This window comes from Kogia breviceps, chromosome X (assembly GCF_026419965.1).
Source record: "Kogia breviceps isolate mKogBre1 chromosome X, mKogBre1 haplotype 1, whole genome shotgun sequence".
NCBI classification, from domain to species: domain Eukaryota; kingdom Metazoa; phylum Chordata; class Mammalia; order Artiodactyla; family Physeteridae; genus Kogia; species Kogia breviceps.
The window spans coordinates 124113000-124135711 of record NC_081330.1 but is presented as its reverse complement, the minus strand read 5'-3'; the positions used below and the strand labels follow the sequence as shown (position 1 = coordinate 124135711).

At 46.5% G+C, this 22712-nt stretch overlaps 1 protein-coding gene across 6 annotated transcripts in view; it reads right to left on the bottom strand.

The window, feature by feature from the left end:
• GPM6B (glycoprotein M6B) overlaps positions 1-22712 on the bottom strand; it is a 162518-nt gene that overhangs the window by 39544 nt on the left and 100262 nt on the right. For 2 of the 6 annotated variants that reach the window (XM_067023509.1, XM_067023510.1), the window contains exon 1: positions 6957-7412. The exons of 2 other annotated variants lie outside the window; for them this stretch is intronic. In XM_067023509.1, the coding sequence (XP_066879610.1) occupies positions 6957-7005 (49 nt within the window). In that variant the 5' untranslated portion in view covers positions 7006-7412. Of the gene's footprint in view, positions 1-6956; positions 7442-22712 lie in introns of those variants that run through there. 2 more of the 6 variants (XM_059050911.2, XM_059050910.2) reach the window with 2 other exon arrangements.

The window sequence follows — 22712 nt, the reverse complement described above, 5'->3', positions numbered from 1 at the left end:
CAGTCAACACATTTTTAAGGACTGTCACCTGTTCTGATCCTTTCCACCGCCAGTCACCTTAGTACCTCCAATGTTTGAGTCATAATCGACTCAACATTGACAGCTGTCATGTCAGTCAGTCCATAATTTCTTTAGTTGGGCTTCTTTGATCTCCCATGGAATACTGGACACACTTCAAAATTCCCCGCTGGCAATCTTGGGGATCCAATTTCCTGAAGCAATTTATTTTAGGACCCTGTTTAGGGTCAGAGGAGATGGATCTGCCTGGTTCTGAATTTCAGACGCCCTCTATACATGCCTTAAGTTCAAATCAGATTCCCTCGTAAGCGATCACACCTTAGAACAGTTGGGATATGCCAATACCTATAAACGAAGAAGCCAAGGGCCACAGAAAGGTTAAGTCACTTGGCCCGCGATCACGCGGCCGGGGGCCTGTGCACTTGCTGTAATTTTCTACTCTTCTGCTGAGGTCTCTTTGGAGGTGAGCTGTGCTTCTGTGCCTTGTAAAGACATCTGTCAGGTCCCAAGCTCCTGATGTTACCTCAGGGTTCTTACAAGTTCCGAACTCTCGGCCTTTCCTGCATTCAGATTTCGGCCGAGTCTCCCTCACACATGGGTTGCGCTACATTCCCCGAAAGCGGAGAAACCCAGTGGGGCTGGTGGAAAGAACCAGAAGGAGGTCAAGGGGCCTCATGGCATGAGCTGATTTCCTCTTGGTTAGAGTGGCTGTAAGCCCTCCGTGTCGACCTCAAGCAAGAGGATTCCAAGGAGCTCGATCACTTCTATCTGAAAAATTTTCATCCTCCTTGCAGAAACTTTCTCCCTCCAAGCCCAACACACAGTTGGTGCCCAGTCAATGTCTGCTGCATAAATATCTGGTTGAATGCAGGGGAGCAACCTGGGAGCCTGTGGATCAAGCAATGGGCCTCTAGGTCCCCCGCCACCCTGACTGCACCCCAGCCAGGCCATGCAATTCAGGGGATCTTTGCACAGGATTCATCCATTCTCTGCCCGCGTCTCTTCACGTAGGCCGTCAGGCACAGGCTGCTTGGCAATGAGAACGAAAAATCACGGAATGCCCCACGCTCATGTGTCTTCTGAGAAAAACAGGACAGCCCAGCCCGAGACGCTCAAGGCAGCGCAAAACTCCTCCTCCTTCCGGAGACGTGGAGATGCGATTAGCAAGTAGATGGATGCTTTCCAATTCTACTGGGAAGGCCTTTGGACGACAGTTAATCTTTAGATAGGAAGGGATGTTTTGTTTAAAAGGGCAGGGTCCCAGCGCTTAACAGGGAGTCACAGGAGGGCAAGGAGAAGCCTCAGCTTCTGGGCAACCGTCAAGAAGTGGGAAAACGGACGGACCTAGGAAGATCCTGGCTTACGCCCTTCAGAGGGAAGCCTACAAACGTTCCCCTTTAGAGAGTAGAAGGGAGAGGCGGGCAGGAGACTGACTGGTAATCTGGAAGTAGCACAGAAGACCGGGACGTCCCAGATACTATCTATGGATGGGGCTGAGGTGAACGGTTGGTGGTGGCGAGACACACAACTGGGTGGTCATCGCCAAAGCAGGTATGACAAACGATGGGGACTTGAGGAAAAGAAATCAAAATAATGCCGTGTACACGCTTTCCCCCCATTTACTCAGAGGACGTAATTTCGGGACAAGGCTGAGTAACTCAACTGCAGCCTGGTATGCTTTCGGCCATCTAGGAAAGTAGCACTGGAAGCGACTCAATGACAAAGACTGAGCTTCCTATAAAGACTATACTCACTGGGCCAGCTCTCTGAAAGCTACATCCGTCCTCCCCATTTTTAGCTAGTATCTAAAATATTAAGGGAAGCTATAACACTGCTATAGGATATAGCAGAGGTCGGCCAGTGATGGCCACCTGGTCTTGTAAATAGAGTTCGACTGCAATACAGCCACACCCATTTCTTTATCCACTATCTGTGGCTGTTTCATGCTACCCTGGTAGCTTTTTTTTTTTTTTTTTTAATTCTTATTAGTCATCCACTTTATACACATCAGTGTATACACGTCAATGCCAATCGCCCAATTCATCCCACCACCCCCGCCACTTTCCCCCTCGGTGTCCATACGTTTGTTCTCTACGTCTGTGTCTCTATTTCTGCCCTGCAAACCGGTTCATCTGTACCATTTTTCTAGGTTCCACATATATGCGGAATATTAACATATATGTTAATATACGATATTTTTCTCTTTCTGACTTACTTCACTCTGTATGACAGTCTCTAGATCCATCCACGTCTCTACAGATGACCCAGTTTCATTCCTTTGAGTAGTTACAACAGACCGTGTGGCCCACAGAGCCTAAATATCTACTCTTGGGCCCTTTACAGATCAAGTATGCTGACCCATGATATCAAAGATAGCTAGTGAGGGTTGAATATACAAAAAAGGTAATGCAATTAATCAAATCAGCCTACAAAACAGGAAAGTATTGTATTTTCTCTTCTCACACGTTCTCTGGGCTAAGGGTCAAAATTCTCCTCTTGGGCAGCATCAATTCTCCTCCTGCCACCAATCAGCAAGATTATACTCCCCAGAATGGTCCCTAAGATGAGTTAGCATCTATGACGTGAGCTGAGAGGACAGAGAAAGGATGCTGTTTCAGAGAGGAACATTATTGAATGAATACGTAAATGAACAAACGAATACCCAAGCAGGTACATTTGTGAAGCTGGGATTGTAGCCTCCCTCTCTTAACAGCCACCTTCTTCCTCTGTCCCACAGCCATCCTTATTCCTAGCCAACCATCTCACGTGGAGGTACGCTGGGTCCCAAGGAGAAAAAAGCAAGGGAGTATCTCAGAACGGTCCAATTTTTCACCAGTCCCAGTGAGGGGAAACTTACGTCATGGGGACACTGGCTATGTCACATGTTCTCAGATACGGCAAGGCTGATAAGTCACGTTATGAAGATTATTTACTTGAAATTGGCGTGTACTTCCAGATAAGAGAGGAACACGATTTTTAACGTTACAATCTGAATTCAAGATTTCCACTCAATTTCAAGGAAGGCAAAGCTACCTTTCCAGAAATGAGCCCGAATGCTTTGTCTAATGAATGAGCGAGGCCGAGTGGTTAAAAGGATGCTAATGGAAACTGTCATATCAAAGGAGGAGAGGTACCAACTGGCTTGCTGAGATCTTCTCCGCATTTAATTTTCTAAAAAAAATAAGAATAATAAAAGCAAGCTGTATCATACCTATCACATATGTCCAGCACCATCTGGCAGGCCCCGCTTTTCTCTACAGCCTTATCCCCAGACACCCTCTCTTCAAATGTCCTCCTTGGCAGATTCTCATAGGAGAAAACTGCATCTACCACCTTCTCCATACCATGTGTATGTACTCAAGTCAGAAAACGTCAGTAAAAATCTCAACATCAAATAATTCATAAATCAGCAGGAAGAGTGTAACATGTTAAATGCGTCCCTCTCTGGGTTTTTAGCCCACAGATCATATATTCTAGAGGAGTGCATTCCTTCCTGAGCGACAATGACAAAAAGGAGGGCCCAAAGTGTACATCTTTTGCTACATTAAAAAAAAAATTAAAAAAAAACAAAACACCTAAGACATTATACCTATTTGAGTAAAAAGATTTAAATGGGTGTGTTCATTTTTTAATCAGGTCAACTATTTGAATTCATTTCTTACTTTGACTATGTCCTGTTAAGTTATTTTAAATTACACATTATTTTTGATTTTCTACATTTTTCTTTTTCTGTGCTTAGAAATTTAATTTGATACCTGGAGCTCTGAAATTTATTTGAGCAATGATTCACAGGAGCTTAACTAGCCTGGCTACAATTGTTTCCGTAGATTCCAATTTCCTACATAGAATAAAAATAATTTTCTTAACAGATACTTAGGGGTTTTTCCATCCGATAGAGCAAGTGATCCACTCGTTTTTCTGCCCCTAGATTACACCCTCCCAGCGATTCTCGATGCACTGGTTTTCACAAGTGAATTGACATCAAGTAATACTCCACAGGAATAAATAGAAACCTCACTCTCATCTCTTTATTACTGAGTTCTGTGATCCAGTTGCTTTCATTCTGTCTTATTCATTTCCTCCACTTATTTCATTTCAGTTAATCTGCTCAGTCAATTCTCGATACTTTGATTTAATTTAATGCTTCCGATTTAAAAACTATCATTTGTAATAATTTGGCATTTCTTACATCCGTCTGAGAAAACCTTCTTGCTTTCTGTAAAAATTCCTGAATAACTGCTGAATTACTTCTTGTGAATTTCGATCATCCAGCAGGGTTCCCTGACAAAAGCTAGGAGGCTGTTTAAAGAAACAGCTCTCTTTGTCCTGCTGCAACTCCTGGGAAGTGACACCAGCTGGAAAAGTTGAGGTCAGCTTATAAAGCTACGTTTAATTTGTATTCTTAGTAAACACTATAATAATGATCTGAAGCCATTAATCTACAAGCTACTGGGCATTAGCCACTGGGTAATAATACTCCAAATTCAGGGACAAGGATTGCCCCTACCACCAACTATGACAACACATGGGAAAGGAAGAATGGGGGGGGGGGAAATACATGCGCGTTAAAACTCTGTGGGAAGTGACAAAATGTAGAGGATTCAATTTAGCAAATTAAATCCCTTGCTGAAAGGCTTACAAGAAAAGAAGGAAAAAGAAAAAACCCCCACAGATTCACCCACTCAAGAATTATATAATGCATTCTCTGTGTCACATTTGTAAATGTTAACGTCCATCAAGTAAACACTGATTTTATACATTGAAAATTAAATCTAAAGGAACCCTGGGGTGGCGAGCAGCTACAGACACGTTGATCATTTTCTGCCTCTGTGTGTGCCTTGCATGACAACGGGGAAACCAACTGCGCAAACTAACAAGATGATACTCAGGTGAGCTTTGACCCTGCGGAGCTGGCAGCTGAACTTGTTCGTCTACACGAAGCTTAGTAGACAGGCTGCCCTCCAGATCAACTTTTCCGGGGGGTCAGGGGGCGATCACAGCCCCTGTTGCTGTGGTCAAAATCCATCCCCTGGCCCGTATTCTTCCTCGAGCACGGATTATGTATGTGACAGTACCGTGCAGTAACTTGGTATTTTTGAATTACTTAACAAACAGCTAGTGTTAATCCATTTTGTAATTTTTAAAGTTCCTCCAGGAATTATCTTCTGCTTCTAATTTTGTTTCTGAGACCACAGCTAACAAGTTTTCAATATACAGATTTCCAGGGATGTAGTGGCAGCCTGTAGATTTCAGTATTAAATAATAATTATTTAATTGACATAAAATAATAGCACTCCATAAGAATAAATGATGGTGGGAACCACAATTGCAGAGTAAGGATTTGACATTGATTCTCTGCCCCTTTCTTGCTTTTGGAGAGAAAAACGAAAGGTGTGTTTTTTTGCGGAGACCAAAGTGGTTTTTTATCTGCCGCTGGCAAACACCATATTAATAAAAAGTGTGTTCTAAGCATCTGTTTTAGGGAAAAATTGCTACAGCTTTGATTGGCTTCCTCACAACAATGCTATTATTTCATGATTATATCCCCCAAGCTTTCTCTCTAACCGTCACGGAAATGAGCCTTGAAACTTTTATCTCAGTTCCTCAACTTTATAAATATTCCCAAGAGTTTCTCTTACTGCTATTTGGTCATTCCTGTAAATGAAAAATATATATACATACAAGAAAAGGCAGGGGTTTTGGGGGGGCTGGTTTTCGTTGTTATTGTTTGGGGGGGCGGTAGGCTTCATGCAGGGATTAAGCTCAACTACCAATTTTAGAAATCGAAGTGCTATGTACTTAATGCCACTGAATTATTCACCTAAAAATGGCTAAAATGGCACATTGTGTGATCTGTCTATTTTATCATACTTAAATGGTTGCCTATCCGCAGTTTCAGAGCTACATATTCTTATATAAAACATACCTGTACCTCTATCAGGGAGAATGACAGCCGTTTAGTGACGGTCAGTGGATGTCAGGGTCATGAGAAAGAACCCTAGCACGGGTAGCTTTTGCTATAAAAGCCACTGCAGGTACAGAATATGTTCTTGTGCCTTTACAGCAGTCTGTAACTTTGGGTGAGGGAGATAAATTAACAGTGCCGTGAGATACTCTTAACCTCACACGGGCTGAGCTGATTCCACCGGGTGGCAAACCTGAATCGGTCATTATCTAGGAAAAGACAGATTAATTTTAGCTTCTATTTTCTGCCATCTTCTTACCGCAAAATATTTCTCCCCGCAAAAACCATTCCGTATGTCAAGATCAGGATGTTTTCTAAGATGCCCTTTGAGGAACAGGAGCTGTGTGGATTTTCCTTCCACAAATCTCCAAGTCATAGATAGCAGACACCCCGCACCTCCCCGCCAACGCCTTCCATCAGCACTAGCCGACAGAGCTGACGTTCCCTCTCTCAAGCTCCAACTGTAAATGGCTATTACATATCAGAGTCAGGGTCTGATACACGGAAATAGCAATCGTATTAAATACGAAAATGAGAGAATGTCCAAAATCACGACCGCATCAGCGGAACCGAAGCGTATTTAATACGCGTGCCCCTCCAGTTCCCCCTCGGCATTAGCAGAAAGCAATGCATGCCGTGTCCCTGCGATATAACATGCAGAACCGAGGACCTCAGTTAGGACTCGTTATGGTAATTAAAACAGTTTCCCCAATCCAGCTACCCAAGGTGACAGACTGCGGACCCTCCTTCTGTGCAATACTGCTTTCCGGAGAAGGGTCTGGACCAGGAGTGGACTGAAGAGAGGCTGCTCTATTCACTTAACATCAGCCTCCAGGAGAAAAACCACCGTGAAAGCAGACCAGGCCATCCGGATGGTTTCAGAGGCTATTTTACACGAGACGCAAAGCGGGCTACCCCTTCTGAAGCCCCCAGTGAAAAGCTTTAAACAGGCTATTGTCAGAGCCCTGGGTACCTTTTCTCTCTTGGCTTTGTTCAGTATTTTCCTCGGCTGCAGTTTCCATGGCTGGCTTCGTACCATCCACCAAAAATGCTTTGCCCGCTCCCCCCAATACACACTTCTCCCCCTCCTCTTCCTTTTCTTTCGGGCTCCCCTCCGGCTCTTATTTACACCCGCGTGATTGAGAGCTTCTGTTCTTCACTACAGACGATTACAGTCCCTTCCAAGATGCAGAAGTCTCGTCGGCGTCAATCCCCCTCTGCCTACTGGTCCAGAGAGACAGCTGCCAAGGAGCCGGCAGCCATACGTCACGGAGAATACGGTTATAAAACCGCCGCCGCCTGCCCGCCGCTGCCGAGTCCCGATGCGGCTCCCGGGGGGCCCGCGCCCCGACCCACGGGGCTGCGCCTCTGGCTGGCCTACGCGTGCGCTCCGGCTCCCTCCTTCCTCCTCGCCAGCTACACCCGAGGAATGCTAATTAAGTCTCCCAGGAAAGAATAGACTTGTGACATCAGAGCAGGGGCTGTGGAGCGGAGAGAGCCCCCTCCCACCACGTGACTCAGCGATCGGCCGGTGTGTGTTCTAGCAGAAAGCGTGTCTTCGCACAAGCGAACTCTTTCTTGCCCCCTGGGACCCCTTGGCGGGGCATCACCGTTTGTTTTAATTCATTTACCCCTGAGACCCTGGCAGGATCTAGTCAAAGGACTTGCCCAGGAGCTCCATTTTCGTTTTCTTTCTTTAACATGCGTCTTTCCATAAGAAGACAAATATCGTACGGTATGACTTATGTGTGGAATCTAAAAAATGATACAAATAAATGATTTACAAAACAGGAGACTCACAGACGTAGAAAACAAACTAATGGTTACCAAAGGGGAAAGGGGAGGGAGGGATAAATTAGGAGTTTGGGATTAACATGTACACACTACCATATACAAAACACATAAGCAACAAGGCCCTAGTGTGTAGCACATGGAACTATACTCAGTATCTTGCAATAACCTATAATGGAAAAGAATCTGAAAAAGAATAGATATACATATATACGTATAACCGAATCACCGTGCTGTACACCTGAAACTAACAGCACTGTAAATCAAATACACTTCACTTTTTAAAACTGTGTCTTTCACACAACCTCTAGCGAGCTAGCTAGACTGACTTGAACATATATTAAAGAGGGAAGAAAAAGTACTTAAGGAGGAACAGGACCCAAACATAGATTGAACAACAGCAGTGTAGCAATTCAGCAATAGAATCTATTTCCTGGTCTATGGCTAACGTATGTGATAGTAAGAGAAACTTCAGCTCAAGCCCAATTCATACAAAAGTACCCATCCCTATTTAAAAATAATCATAATATGCTTTCACTTTTTTTCTTTTGCGGTACGCGGGCCTCTCACTGTCGCGGCCTCTCCCGTTGCGGAGCACAGGCTCCGGACGCGCAGGCGCAGCGGCCACGGCTCACGGGCCCAGCCGCCCCGCGGCACGTGGGATCCTCCCGGACCGGGGCACGAACCCGCGTCCCCTGCATCGGCAGGCGGACTCTCAACCACTGCGCCACCAGGGAAGCCCATAATATGCTTATTTTTAAATAATCATGAGCTACCAAAATAACATTATTAAAATATTAATAATACTTTGGTGACTCCTTAGAATGAAAAATCAAAACAGAGTGGTTTTTCGTATTGGATGTGGTTATTTCTATGTGGAACTTTATTCCTTAGAACCCCGAGTCAAAAGGCTGTTCTCGAGAGCGTTCTGAATGCTCAGCAGAAAGCCTGTTGTAACAACGATTTTGACTGCTGCTTTTAAAAGTCTTCTCGCATCCCCAGATACTACTGGACCAACGTTTCCCCCCCATCTAAGCATATAAGCTTTTATCGTGGATATAAGCCATGTGCCCAAGCACCGTGAATTGCTGCACCATTTTTAAAGCGTTTGTTTGACCCACTTACCTTCACTGTCCCTACTTAAAAGATTTATAGAAACTCAGTATAATACCCTCAAGGTCCATCCATGGAGGCTAAGTGAAATAAGTCAGACTGAGAAAGACAAATACCACCTGATTTCACTTACATGTGGAATCTAAAAAACAAAGCAAACAAAATAAACAAAACCCAGACTCACAGATACACAGAACAGATTGGTGGTTGCCAGAGGCCAGGGGGAAGGGGGGGGGCGAAAGGGGTGAAGGAGATTAAGAAGTGCCAACTTCAGTTATAACATAACAATAAGTAAGTCACGGGGAGGTAATGTACGGCATGGGAAATACAGTCAATAATACCATATTAACTTTGTAAGGTGACAGACCTTAACTAGACTTACTGTGGTGGCCATTTTGCAATGTATACAAACATTGAATCACTATGTTGTGCACCTGAGACTAACATAATATTGTATGTCAATTATGCCTCAATAAAAAAAATTTCTAGAAACTCAAGTCAAAGACAGGGATGACCACTGATAAGCACAGGGTGAAGGGCTCCTGATTGAGAACAGCCCACTAATTGTTGGGGCTGGACACTCATCTTAGAAGCAAACATAAAGACAAGTCGGAGGCCACCCGCTCTTAAAAAATCCTCTCTCAAGTTCTGAGGGTCTGTTGCTCAACACTTAAAAAAAAAAAAAAAAAAAAAAAATGTATAAGCTCCTGAATCAAAATCCTCTAACAACCTGATCTTTTAATGCATTACTTTTAGATAATCCCCGAAAGTCTTCTACATTCAATACCTCTGGCCCTGCTGAACCAGAAAAGATTCTAAAAAACCAGTTTAGCCTGTCCCAATATTTTCTTTTCATTTTACATCTCATTTTCCACTTTAAGCATCATCCTAGGCGACCACGCCCACAATCAGCTATCCCCTTAAAATACGGCCCCAGCCAACTTTATTGTCTCACCGCAAGGGGGCTGAGAAGCACGACAGCCTACGATTTCAGACTTGCAAAAAGAGATGCAGTTTTCTTTCTCTGTGACATCTTTGTCTGGTTTTGGTATCAGGGTGATGGTGGCCTCGTAGAATGAGTTCGGGAGTGTTCCTTCCTCTGTTATATTTTGGAAGAGTTTGAGAAGGATAGGTGTTAGCTCTTCTCTAAATGTTTGATAGAATTCGCCTGTAAGTGGTGCTGGGAAAACTGGACAGCTACATGTAAAAGTATGAGATTAGAACACTCCCTGACACCATACACAAAAATAACCTCAAAATGGGTTAAAGACCTACATGTAAGGCCAGACACTATCAAACACTTAGAGGAAAACGTAGGCAGAACAGTCTATGACATAAATCACAGCAAGATTCTTTTTGGCCCACCTCCTCGAGAAATGGAAATAAAAACAAAAATAAACAAATGGGACCTAATGAAACTTCAAAGCTTTTGCACAGCAAAGGAAACCATAAACAAGACGAAAAGACAAACCTCAGAATGGGAGAAAATATTTGCAAATGAAGCAACTGACAAAGGATTAATCTCCAAAATTTACAAGCAGCTCATGCAGCTCAATAACAAAAAAACAAACAACCCAATCCAAAAATGGGCAGAAGACCTAAGTAGACATTTCTCCAAAGAAGACATACAGATTGCCAACAAACACATGAAAGGATGCTCAACATCATTAATCATTAGAGAAATGCAAATCAAAACTACAATGAGATATCATCTCACACCGGCCAGAATGGCCATCATCAAAAAAATCTACAAACAATAAATGCTGGAGAGGGTGTGGAGAAAAGGGAACCCTCTTGCACTGTTGGTGGGAATGTAAATTGATACAGCCACTATGGAGAACAGTATGGAGGTTCCTTAAAAAACTACAAATAGAATTACCATACGACCCATATTTCAAAAAGAGTCATGTACCACAATGTTCACTGCAGCTCTATTTACGATAGCCAGGACATGGAAGCAACCTAAGTGTCCATCAACAGATGAATGGATAAAGAAGATGTGGCACATATATACAATGGAATACTACTCAGCCATAAAAAGGAAAGAAATTGAGTTATTTGCAGTGAGGTGGATGGACCTGGAGTCTGTCATACAGAGTGAAGTAAGCCAGAAGGAGAAAAACAAATACCGTATGCTAACACATATATATGGACTCTAAGGGGAAAAAAATGTCATGGAGAGACTAGGGGTAGGATGGGAATAAAACACAGACCTAATGGAGCATGGACTTGAGGATATGGGGAGGGGGAAGGGTAAGCTGTGACAAAGTGAGAGAGTGGCATGGACATATACACACTACCAAACGTAAAATAGATAGCTAGTGGGAAGCAGCCGCATAGCACCGGGAGATCAGCTCGGTGCTCTGTGACCACCTAGAGGAGTGGGACAGGGAGGGAGGGAGACGCAAGAAGGAAGAGATATGGGAACATGTGTGTATGTATAGCTGATTCACTTTGTTGTAAAGCAGAAACTAACACACCATCGTAAAGCAATTATACTCCAATAAAGGTGTTAAGAAAAAAAAAAAAAGAGATGCAGATATGATGTAACTAACCTGCAAAGGAAAACTGATGATATGTCCAAACAGGATGGTTTTCAAACATTTTTGCAAAGATGGCTTAGATACATTCAGACAGGAAGATGCCAATTGCTGTTTTGTGACAGAATTGTTCTCCCTCAGCAGTTCAAGTGAGAGTTAATACCAAAACAAACTTCAGTTCAACACAAAAGGGAACAATTATGATTAGCTACATTATTGGGTTTTATTTAAAAAGTGTAATCATTCAATCAAAAGCAAAATGATTCAATTATAGAACTGGCAGAATAGAATAATTTGGGGGGGGCTATTAATTAAGAACAGCGTTTTACAATGTTGGTGGAAGTGGGCAAGCCGAATATGAAAGACATTCTAAATGTAAGGGCAACTCTAGTTCTATGGGAGTCATGGAAATCACAACCACTGGACAAAATAATTCACAAATTCTCCAGTTGATAGTTTGATCTCCTTTTCACCTTGAACACCTATAAATAGACTCTTCATTGCTTTTGCCTTATTCACAACTTTATCATTTTCTTTTCATTAGACAATGAGTATGACAGTTCTACAAGCTACCATTCTATCACTGTCTAAGCAGCCTCCAGACCTCACTGGTGTTTATGACAAATGACGTGAATCGGAAAAAACATGACAGAAAAATTGTGAACAGCCAGAAGGAAAACAGAGTATACACTGACAAGATTTCTAAGGTCTGTATCCATTTTTGAGCAGAAAAATTGACTATGTAGAATAAATAGGATGGGAAATGTCTTCCAGAGCTGAAAATTATTCTTTGAGGCCACGCTTTAAGGCAGTCTGGGTGAAGGTACGAATACTTCTGAAAGCCAAAACAGGAATCACAAATACTGACACAAACTGGATATATTCGATTGAACCATACAAGAATGCTGATATTGACTAGAAGAACGGTAGTTCTGCATCGTTCAACCAGGTAACCCGCGGGCTAATGGGACACGGAGAACGCTTCTAAACCAGGGGAATCCAATCTGGTTCGAGCACTATGGTATCCCAACAAAGGAGAGGAGGGGAAGGGGAAGAGAATTTGGGAAAAGCTTCCCAGAACGGAGTTGGCTACCTCAGCATGGTTGGAAACCTGCCGGGTAGGCGAGCGAAACAGTAAGGGCAGGGGAGGGGAGGACAGGGAAAGATTATTCCCGGGAAAAGCGAAAAGCATACAAAAGGACAAAAGCGTCTTGTCCCAGTGTTGGGGAGATGATTTTCTTGACAGAGGGGCCAGAGCATATGGTGTCCGTGGCAGGAGTGGGGTTGTATGGGGGAGGGAAGTGAAGGGAGACGGCCGAGCCAGTAGGTTGGGAACTAGGGAGGCTGAACAGCCCCCTAATCCTGGAGGCTGGCAAACTCATTCGAAGGCTCCTTACAGAGTACAAGCAAGAGAAGGGGAGAGTCTGACCGAGGGCATGAGAAGGAAGGGAGGATCCGGACGCCATGTGACTGGATACGTGCGCATGGAGTGGGAAAGAAGGGCGAGGGGCGGTGTGGAGTCTCTAGCCTCGGTGAGTGAGGAGCAGGTCAGGCTGTGAACCAACGGGGAAACCAGGGAGGAGGAAGACGTTTGCTAAGAGAGCTGAGCGTGTACGGTTTCAGGGGTCCCAGGACGTCCTGCGGAAGCTGTCTGGGACGCATCCGGGAACATAGCTCCAACGGAGAGGGGCAGACCAGAGACGAGGATCTGGGAGCCTCCGGTGCAGAGGTAGCCCTGGGAATACAAGACGTCCAGCTCTGCTCAAACGTACCTTCCCAGGGGACCCTCCCTGACTCTCTTGCCTAAAAGAGTAGCCCTGACAGGCTCAGTCTCTGAACCTGGGTTGGCTGTTCATTATGGCCCTAACCACAATCCAACACTGATCTAGCTATTCACTCACCCATTTGTCTCCCTTCCCCTAGAATATAAGCCCCTTAAGGGCAGAAATTTTTGCCTCTCTGTCCTCCGCTGTACTACCAGCTCCTAGAACAGTCCCCGGCACATAGTAGGTCCTCAACAAATATACTTTCAACAAACAGCAAATGACTAGGGAGAGATACAGACCCCAAAGACACTGAGATTTGAATTTAAGGAACACTGACTTTTAAACATAAAGGTAAACGAAACACTCGAAAGGGAGGTAAAAGAGACCAAGAAGGAAAAGTCAGAGAAGCCAGCGAATAAAGCCAAAGTGGGACGATGGAATGAGAAAACGGCTAACAGTGTCAAGTAGTGCTGAATACTGCAGGAGGAGCAAGAAAGCTGAGATGGGCAAGTAGAAAGTGCCCTTTACCACCAAAGAGCCACCGGAACTTCCACAAGAAGAGTTTTAGTTGAATGATGGGCACAGAAGCAAGATTCTGGTCACAAGCAAGTCTGGTCACAACCAGTACTCTCAAGATACGAGGCTCTCGTGGTCCAACTGAAGTTTCAATCTCGTACAGAGGGTTTTGTGCCTATGCCTGTTTCTCCCGGTCCAGTATCTAACTTGTCAAGATCATTTTGATTTTTCTTCTATGATCTATTCCATTAATGATCTTCCTAGGTTTACTTTGTCTCTATCCATTCTGGTCACGTATGTGTGTGTGTGTGTGTGTGTGGTGTGTGTGTGGTGTGTGTGTGTGGTGTGGTGTGTGTGTGGTGTGTGTGTGGTGTGGGGTGTGTGTGTGTGTGTGTTGGTGGGGGATTTCCTCACACCACCAAGGAGTTCTCTGACACCAGCAGGGTGTCCCACAATTCATCTCAAGTATGACACTACCAGGACACAGCGTCAGACCCCAGAGATTAACCGCCCCATCCCCTGCCCACTTCAGACCCCAGTCTCAAAGCCAGGTTGCTCCCTGTGCTTCAGACCAGCTCTACAGATGGAGGTTCCAATGACCCCCCCTCTTTGAATTTGATTCATTTGCTAGAGCATCTCCCAGAACCCACCGAAACAATTTACTTACTAGATTACTGGTTCATTATAAAAAGGATATCAAAGGATACAAATCAACAGCCAGATGAAGAGATGCACAGGGTAAGGTATGAGGAAAGGGCAGAGAGCTTCCATGCCCTCTCCAGGCGCCACTTTCCCCATATCTTCACGTGTTCACCAGCCCAGCAGTTCTCCAAACCCAGTCCCCTTTACGGTTTTTATGGAGGCTTCATTACACAGGCATGATTGATTAGATGATTGGCCATTGGTAGCGGAACTCAATCTCCAGCCCCTCCCCCCTCCCTGGAGGCCAGGGGTGGGGGACAAGGGAGGAAGGGGAGTCGGGGGCAAGACTGAGAGTTCCAACTCTAGTCACATGGCTGGCCCCACTGACAACTAGCCCCCCCCACTTAGGTTCCAAAAGTCACCTCATTAACAAAACAGAAGACACCTTTATCGGTCTCCATCACGGGAAATTTCCAGTGGTTTTAGGAGCTGTGTCCCAGCAACAGGACAAAGACCAAATATGTATTTCTTATTATACATTACAATATCAGTCTCCAAGTACAGTAAATTTGCTTTGTGTTTCTTACACAGTCCTGTGATCCAAATAATTGATGGAAGGGTTGAACACAACAAGACCAAGATGAGAGAATCCTGTGACTGCCGCTACGGACATCATCCTGGACAGGTGACTGGCCGGTTGGTTGGTTGATTCACTCATTCACTCAGCCAAAATTCCTTAAGCATCTACAGCATACCAGAAACTGAGCCACTATTCTCTTACATGACTATGATTCTTCAATCAACTGGGAATTCATCAAGTTGTCCAATGATCTACCTACATATCTCTATCCTACTCACACAGCTATCAATGAAGTTGACCAGATGTGTACTTCTTTCTACTTTCAGAACTGTATTTTAGGTTTCTTCTGGTCACACAATGACTCCTCAGTGGGGAGTCATTAATCACTAAGAAGGGAGGTTTCCATACTCGTTCAAACCACAGTTGACCCTTGAACAGCATGGGGGTTAGGGGCGCCAACCCCGAGCAGGCGAAAATCCACATATAACTTTATGGTCGGCCTTCCGTATACGCCGCTCCAAATCTTTGGATTCAACCAACCTCGGACCGTATAATATGTATTTTGTGAAAAAAATCCACACGTAAGTGGACCCACTCAGTTCAAACCTGTGTTGCTCAAAGGGTCAACTGCAATTCCTCTGAAATGGTCACATTCCGCGAAACATTTCTTTTCCCATGTCCAGCCTCCCACTCAGCACCCAAGGACAGGGCCTCCTTCATCTCCTTTCCCTTCACCTCGTTTTCTGCTCTTGGCACTGACGGTTTTCTTTCTGGATCGTCTCCTTCCTCCTGGTGTTAAATGCTCCCTCCCTCCCAGTGTGCCCTCCCAACTCCTCAAGCCCCTTCACCTCCCTCGTGAGGAAGGAGCTGAGACTGAATTTGTGGAAGGCATCACGGTGACCACCTCCGACAGAGATGGGCAACTCATAGCCAGTCGGTTTCCTGGAGACCTAGCCCTTCCACACTGTTTCTGGGGCCTGGAAGGCATTCACACGCCCCACGTGATTCACACGCATGGCACAATCCTTCCTCTTTACCCATCAAAGGAAATCAATACTCAGAGCAACAACCCCCCAGAACCAAAGACAACCTCATTTCACGTTCTACTGCGAAAATGGATGAACTTTAAATAAACCGCTTGGGGTTTTTGTTGTTATTTGTTGGTTTTTTGCCGCACTTGCGCATCTCGTGGGATCTTAGTTCCCCGACCAGGGATTGAACCCGGGCCCTGGTTCTGAAAGTGCCGAGTCCTAAACCACTGGACTGCCAAAGAACTCCCAGGAAATTGCATTTTAAAATCAACTGTTAAGTGACTCCTATTTTCATATGACTCCTTATGACAAAACCAAAGATGTGTTCTAGTAGCGAATACGTAAGCCTTTGGAGAGACTAGACTTACAAATGCAGCAAGAATTCTTACATCTTACGTTTAAAGCAGAAAAGATACTCTCGCTCTATAAAGTAGCAATAGTATTCAAAATATTCATTCTTCTGGGCTGTGTTCAAAATGTTGCATGAATTTAAAAACACAGAAACTATAGGATGAGGCCAGAAATTTAGAATGGGATGGTCTAGAACTGGGTCCTTTCCATAATTAGACCTTCCCGGAGCTGTATCCATTTGGCCAGGTTTTGTCTCCCATTACCAGAATGAAATTTCTAATTTTACATCTAGTGTGGGGTTTTAATGCCTTTTGACTCCTTACTCTTCTCATTCACTTTCCTGATGTATTTCCTCAGTACCGCCTCTATATTTGTTTTTTTATAACTCTATCTATCTATTTATTTTTGGCTGCGCTGGGTCTTTGTTGCTGTGCGCGGGCTTTCTCTAGTTGCGGCGAGCGGGGGCTCCTCTTCCGTGGCGGTGCGCGGGCTTCTCACTGCGCTGGCTTCTCTTGTTGCGGAGCACGGGCTTCAGTAGCTGTGGCTCGCGGGATCTTCCCGGACCAGGGCTCGAACCCGTGTCCCCTGCATCGGCAGGCGGATTCTCAACCACTGCGCCACCAGGGAAGCCGTGTATGTTATATTTACTTTCCCTTGTAGGAAATGACCCCGCACAAAGGTAAGAGCTGAAATGACAAGTCAAATTGGATGAGGTACTATATGAAAACTCTTCTCAATTGTAAAGCTCCAGAAGTATCAGCCATCATCATAAGAGTTTCTCTTTAATGGAAGAGGCGGTTCCTAGGCAGGCCAGGGTCATCGATAACAGTTGTGCACACGGGAGGCCCGTTAGCCAATCTCTTCTCAACCTCATCAGCTGTTTATTTAACGACAGGCAGTGTCCCCATTAGGAGCTGCCAAAACAGTGACTGTGGAGTCTGGCAAAGGCAAGCTGAGAGATAATGAGCCTCTGTCTTTTGGCGAAGATGCCACTGGACCTCATTTTCGAAAGGAGAGCAAGAGGATAGCTTTGGCGGGAGCAGGCTCAGGCCTCACACGACGGAAACAGATGTGGCACGAGAAGGTGCCGTGTACTGGGCTGACAGACGGGCCAGCGGCACGGGCGGTGCAGCCCACAGCTGTCTGTCCCAAAGTCCGGCTCAGCATTGCTGCTTCTCTCCCACCTCTGAAATCAGGGTTGCTCAACCTCAGCACCAGTGACATCTGGGGCTGGATAATTTCTGCATACTTCTGGGGCCGTCCTGAACGTTGTAGACGTTGAGCAGCCTCCCTGGCCTCTACTCACTGGACGCCAGCAACGACACCCTAGTCCTGACAACCAAAAAACATCTCCAGACAATGCCAAATGTCTCCTGCAGGGCACCGTCACCCCCAGGTGAGAAAAGAAATCTACCTTTTCTGCCCTAAGTTTCCTCTGGCTATTGTGATAGCCCATCGGCCAATGGCTCTCAAGCCTGGCTACACACTGCAATCATTCAGGAAGCTTTGCAGATACTGAGGCCTCGGCTTCATCCCCAGAGATCCTGGTCTGACAGAGGCGTGTAGTGGGCACAAGAGCTTTAAGATCTCCCCCCAGGTAATTCCAAGATGCAGTGAACTGCTAAAGGCAGTGGGGACACACGAAATGTGTCCTGCAATGCACAGGGACATAATCAGAAGTGTTTTGTGACAATTATACAAAAGGCTGGGTGATGGATGGACAGGAGATCAGAGAGAGAGTCAGAGCGACCACACTTGATCGGAGAAGAGGTGGAGATGCTATATCTAGTCGAGGTAGAAATGGAAAACCAGTCATCAAGGGGAGGGGGAGGGGATTCCGGCTTGATTCCAAGACTTGCGCCCGGATCCTTCAAAGGATGGTGAGTGCCATAGCGAACAGAGCAGGTGATGCATTAGTCACCGAGGGCTGCGTAACAAAGTACTACCAACCGGGGGCCTTTCAACAACCGAATGGATCCTCTCCCGGTTCTGGAGGCTAGAAGTCCACAATCAAGATGTCGGCAGGGCTGTGCTCTCTCGGAAGGCTCTAGGGGAGTGTCCGTCCGCACCCCTTCCAGCTTCCGGTGGTTACTGGTGATCTCTGTCTCACATACAGGTACAGCATTCCAACCTCTGCCTTGGCCATCACATGGCATCCTCCGTGTGTGTCTGGGTCTCTTCTTACAAGGACACCAGCCACAGTGACGTAGGGCCCACCCTGAGTATGACCTCATCTTAATTTCATGACACTGACAGAGACCCTATTGCCAATAAGGGTACATTCAAGGTGCCAGGGGTTCGGGCTTCAACATACTTTGCTGGGAGGCACAATTCAAACTGCAATGGGTGAGGAGAGTCCGGGGGAAGGATGACCAGGGCCGAGCTTGGAAATGAAGACTCGAGCATCATCGGAGGAGAGGAGCCAATCACCCTCGTGGGAGCGGGCGAGATGCCAAGGGAGACGGTACCGAGGAGGAAGCCTTGCGGGCATCACCCTATTCGGGTGTCTCCAGTGGAAGGGCTACTCTCAAAGGAGGCGCAGGATGTTGGAGGAGGGGATTTTGAGAAGGAAGACGTGGTCCACAGTCAAGGCGGCCAGAGGGTGAGGACCCGGAAAGGCCGGTGACATGGAAAATTTCCATTGCTTTACCAGCGTCGCTGGAATGATTAGGATGGAAAACGATTTATAGAGGGGCTACTGAAGGACTGGAAGGGAAGAAGAGGAGGCAGGGACAGCCTCCTTTCTAAAGAAATGGAACAGTGAGGGGAAGGCAAGGGGAAGATGCAGGCAGAGGAAGCGGGAAAAACAGTGAGGAAGAGAATCCCCAAAGGCTTTAGGCTGAAAAGAAGGCAGGGGTTGAAAGAGATTTTAAGGAGAATCAAGTGAAGGTGGAGAAATGACAGATCGAGATCACAGGAGAGGCGGAGGGCCAGCTGTGGGTAGGAGGGTGGGACACGTCTCCCTCTGACGTAGGAGTGAGGAAAGAGGAAAGGGCGGGAAAAGGAAAAGTTTCTCTAAGATTTAAGGAATATGGTCACCTTCGAAGAGATGATGGTGGTGGCAGAGAGGTTAAAGGGCGACCTGCAAGGCAATGGGAGGGGCCCACTGTTACCTGATTTAGTTCACATCACAGCCCTAGAGGGAGGGAACATCGGCCCGTTCTTCCATGATGTCACCCGTAATGATGGGAAGCCATGACAGTTTGGGTCACAGCAAGAGAATCAGCTTGCTCTAAGTGCAGATCGCTTGGGGTCCTGAGCAGGGCTGAGCCTTCAGGAAATCAGAAAGCAGAGGTCGAGCGAGGGAGATGAACAACACCCTCACTGTGGCTCCCATCACACCGGAGAGAAGTGGACCCCAACACGCTTGAACCACGCTGAAAGCCAAAACACAGACGAGGACCAGATGATGGGGTTTTAAACTGGTTTTGATGGGAAAGAAAAAAATTTTTAAAGGGCAAGTTTCTCCTTCTTCCTATGTACGCAAGGCATACATCAGGAGACAAGGCAGCTGATCTACTGACAATGTGCTTCCTGAAAAATTATCACATGCCGCGGGGAGCTGAGATTCCTCATTAAGAGTGCCACACCACCGGGGGCTCTCCCTGGGAGGGTTCCCAATTAACTCATTCACCGAGCGGGCACCAGCCAACGCGAACAAAGGCGGGTCTTCCGAGCCCCTCTGTTAGCTGTTGAACTGTTGCTACTGGGATCCCACTCGTGTCTTTGGAGCAATTCCTTCTCTGTTAGCTAGAGACCCCAGGGGCTAGGGTATTCTCTTACCCAGAGGGAGCTTGTGGCTCAGCCTCAAAGCTGGGTGAATCGGGAGTGCCCCGTGAGGGATTTTCTCTACATCACTGCCAAAACCCCAACTCACGCTGTCTCCCCAGCTCTTCTCCTTTTCCTGGAAGGCACAGCCCAAAGCCCACCTCCTTCAGGACGCCTCCTTGGTTAAAGCTACCCATTTCCTCTTCCTCCCATTCTTCCCTTCGAACCATCCCTCTCTCTGTTATAAATGCAACCTCTTCGAATGGCAGCTATTTCCACCGGAAAGACACGTAACCCGCCTTTACCTGCCTCCCCACACACGTGGGAGGGAAGCCAGACATTTTCAAATTCAGGGTTAAATCACAAGACATCCGGGGGCTTTGAAAATTCTCAACAGAAGTTGGCAAATTATGGGATGAGCCTGTCAGGGCAGGGAGAAAGAGGATGGGAGCCCTTTAAACCTGAGAACTCCAGGGGGCACTAAGGAGACCTTATTCTTGTCCAGGGGCTACTTGGGCTGGCTTCTCGCCATCAACATGCAGGAGTCGCTGTCACCTCTCCCTGAAATGGAGTGCATGTGGGGATGAATGGGTTTCTATCTGTTGGGCTGCTGGGTACAGGCGCTGGATCACAACCCCACTCCTGGCATATACCTGGAGAAAACCTTAGTTCGAAAATACACACGCACCCCAAGGTCCACTGCAGCACCCTTTACAATAGTTAAGACATGGAAGCCACCTAGATGTCCACTGACAGAGGAGTGGATAAAGAAGATGTGGCACGTATATACAATGGAATATTACTCAGCCATCAAAAAGAATGAAATGATGTCACTTGCAGCAACACAAATGGACCTAGAGATGATCATACTAAGTAAGTCACACAGAGAAAGATAAATACCATATGGTATCACTTATATGTGGAGCCTAAAAAACAATACACTTATTTAGGAAACAGAAACAGACCCACAGACGTAGAGAACATACTTATGGTTACCAAAGGGGAAAGAGGGGGGGAGGGATAAATTAGGATCTTGGGATGAACAGATAAACACTGCTGTATATAAAACAGATAATCAACAAGGACCTACTGTAGAGCACAGGGAACTCTACTCAATATTCTGTAATAACCTATATGAAAAAAGAATCTGAAAAAGAATAGATATATGTACATGTATAACTGAATCACTCTGCTGTACGCCTGAAACTAACACAACACTGTAAATCAACTATTCTCCAACAGAAAATAAAAATTAAAGAAAATAAAAGGTGCCGGGCTTCCCTGGTGGCGCAGTGGTTGAGAGTCCGCCTGCCGATGCAGGGGACGCGGGTTCATGCCCCGGTCCGGGAGGATCCCACGTGCCGCGGAGCGGCTGGGCCCGTGAGCCATGGCCGCTGAGCCTGCGCGTCCGGAGCCTGCGCTCCGCAACGGGAGAGGCCACAACAGTGAGAGGCCCGCATACCGCAAAAAAAAAAAAAAAAAAAAAAAAAAAAAGGTGCCGTATCAGGCAGACATATAGACTCCCACGTTCATCTTGGGGAACCAAACCCCTCCGGGCCCACCTCCAACAGTGCCCACTTTATACTGGTCCGGGCAATGGAAAGAATGAACAGCCCCAGGGGTGGATGATATTTTCCCAATCTCTGTATACGCTCCTCTGCAACGATCACCGAGTCATCATACAAAGGCTGTACGCGCCAGCTACCAGGGACACTCGGCCAGTTCCCTAGAAGAGCTACAGCGAAAGAGCCGGCTAGATGTGGTGCAGGGAGCAGGCTCAGGGCCGTGTCCGGGGAGCCCACCACACCCCCCCCCCCCCTCCGCACGCCACCGGAGACGGTGGTCAGAGGCTGAGCTGAGCACTGACTCAGGCCACTGGGTGCCTAACCTGAGAACTCAAGAGTCAGGAGGCCACGACGGTGTCCAGGTGATCAGGTGCGTCCACTCAGAGAATCTGGGTCACCACCAAAGACTCACTCAGGACGGCCAAAAACACAGGGCTCCGTACCTCCCCAGCTGAGCAAGGCTCCCACGCCTGTGTCCTTGCCCACCATCCCTGCTAGGCCAGCTCCACTGCTCACCAACCTTGTGATACCACGTGACCTTCCTGAGCCTCAGCTGTGTCCTCTGTTGAAAGGGCTCGTAGAGGACTGGCTTCACCAGGCTATCGTTAGGGTGGTGAAATCCTGCACACAGAGCCTCTGGACAGTTGTGTCCTACGTAGTACTCACGAAGGCCTAGTATTTCTGTCTTGCAAGTTCTCCACGCTCACACCACCATCATACGGGTCCGAGGGGGAGGGGGAGAGAGGAAGGAATAGCTGGTGATCCTCCATCCTTCCAGATCCTTCCCTGTCCCTGAGGAGTTCACTTCTGTGCCCCTGTCTGGCCTGAATGGACTTCTAAGGACACTCCCTACCTCCACGTCCACCCCAGACCCCCTGCGGAGGTCTGGCTTGGATACAACGTCTGTGAATAAGCTGCGAACAAATCAATGGCACTGAGATGAACAAGGCAATAGGATTAAAAAGGATGTGCCTCCAAGGGCACTCTTTAGCAAATTGTCCAAACTGGTTTCTGGAATCTACACGATGTTGCTAATACCTGGGCACCCAAGACCAGATTAGATTTG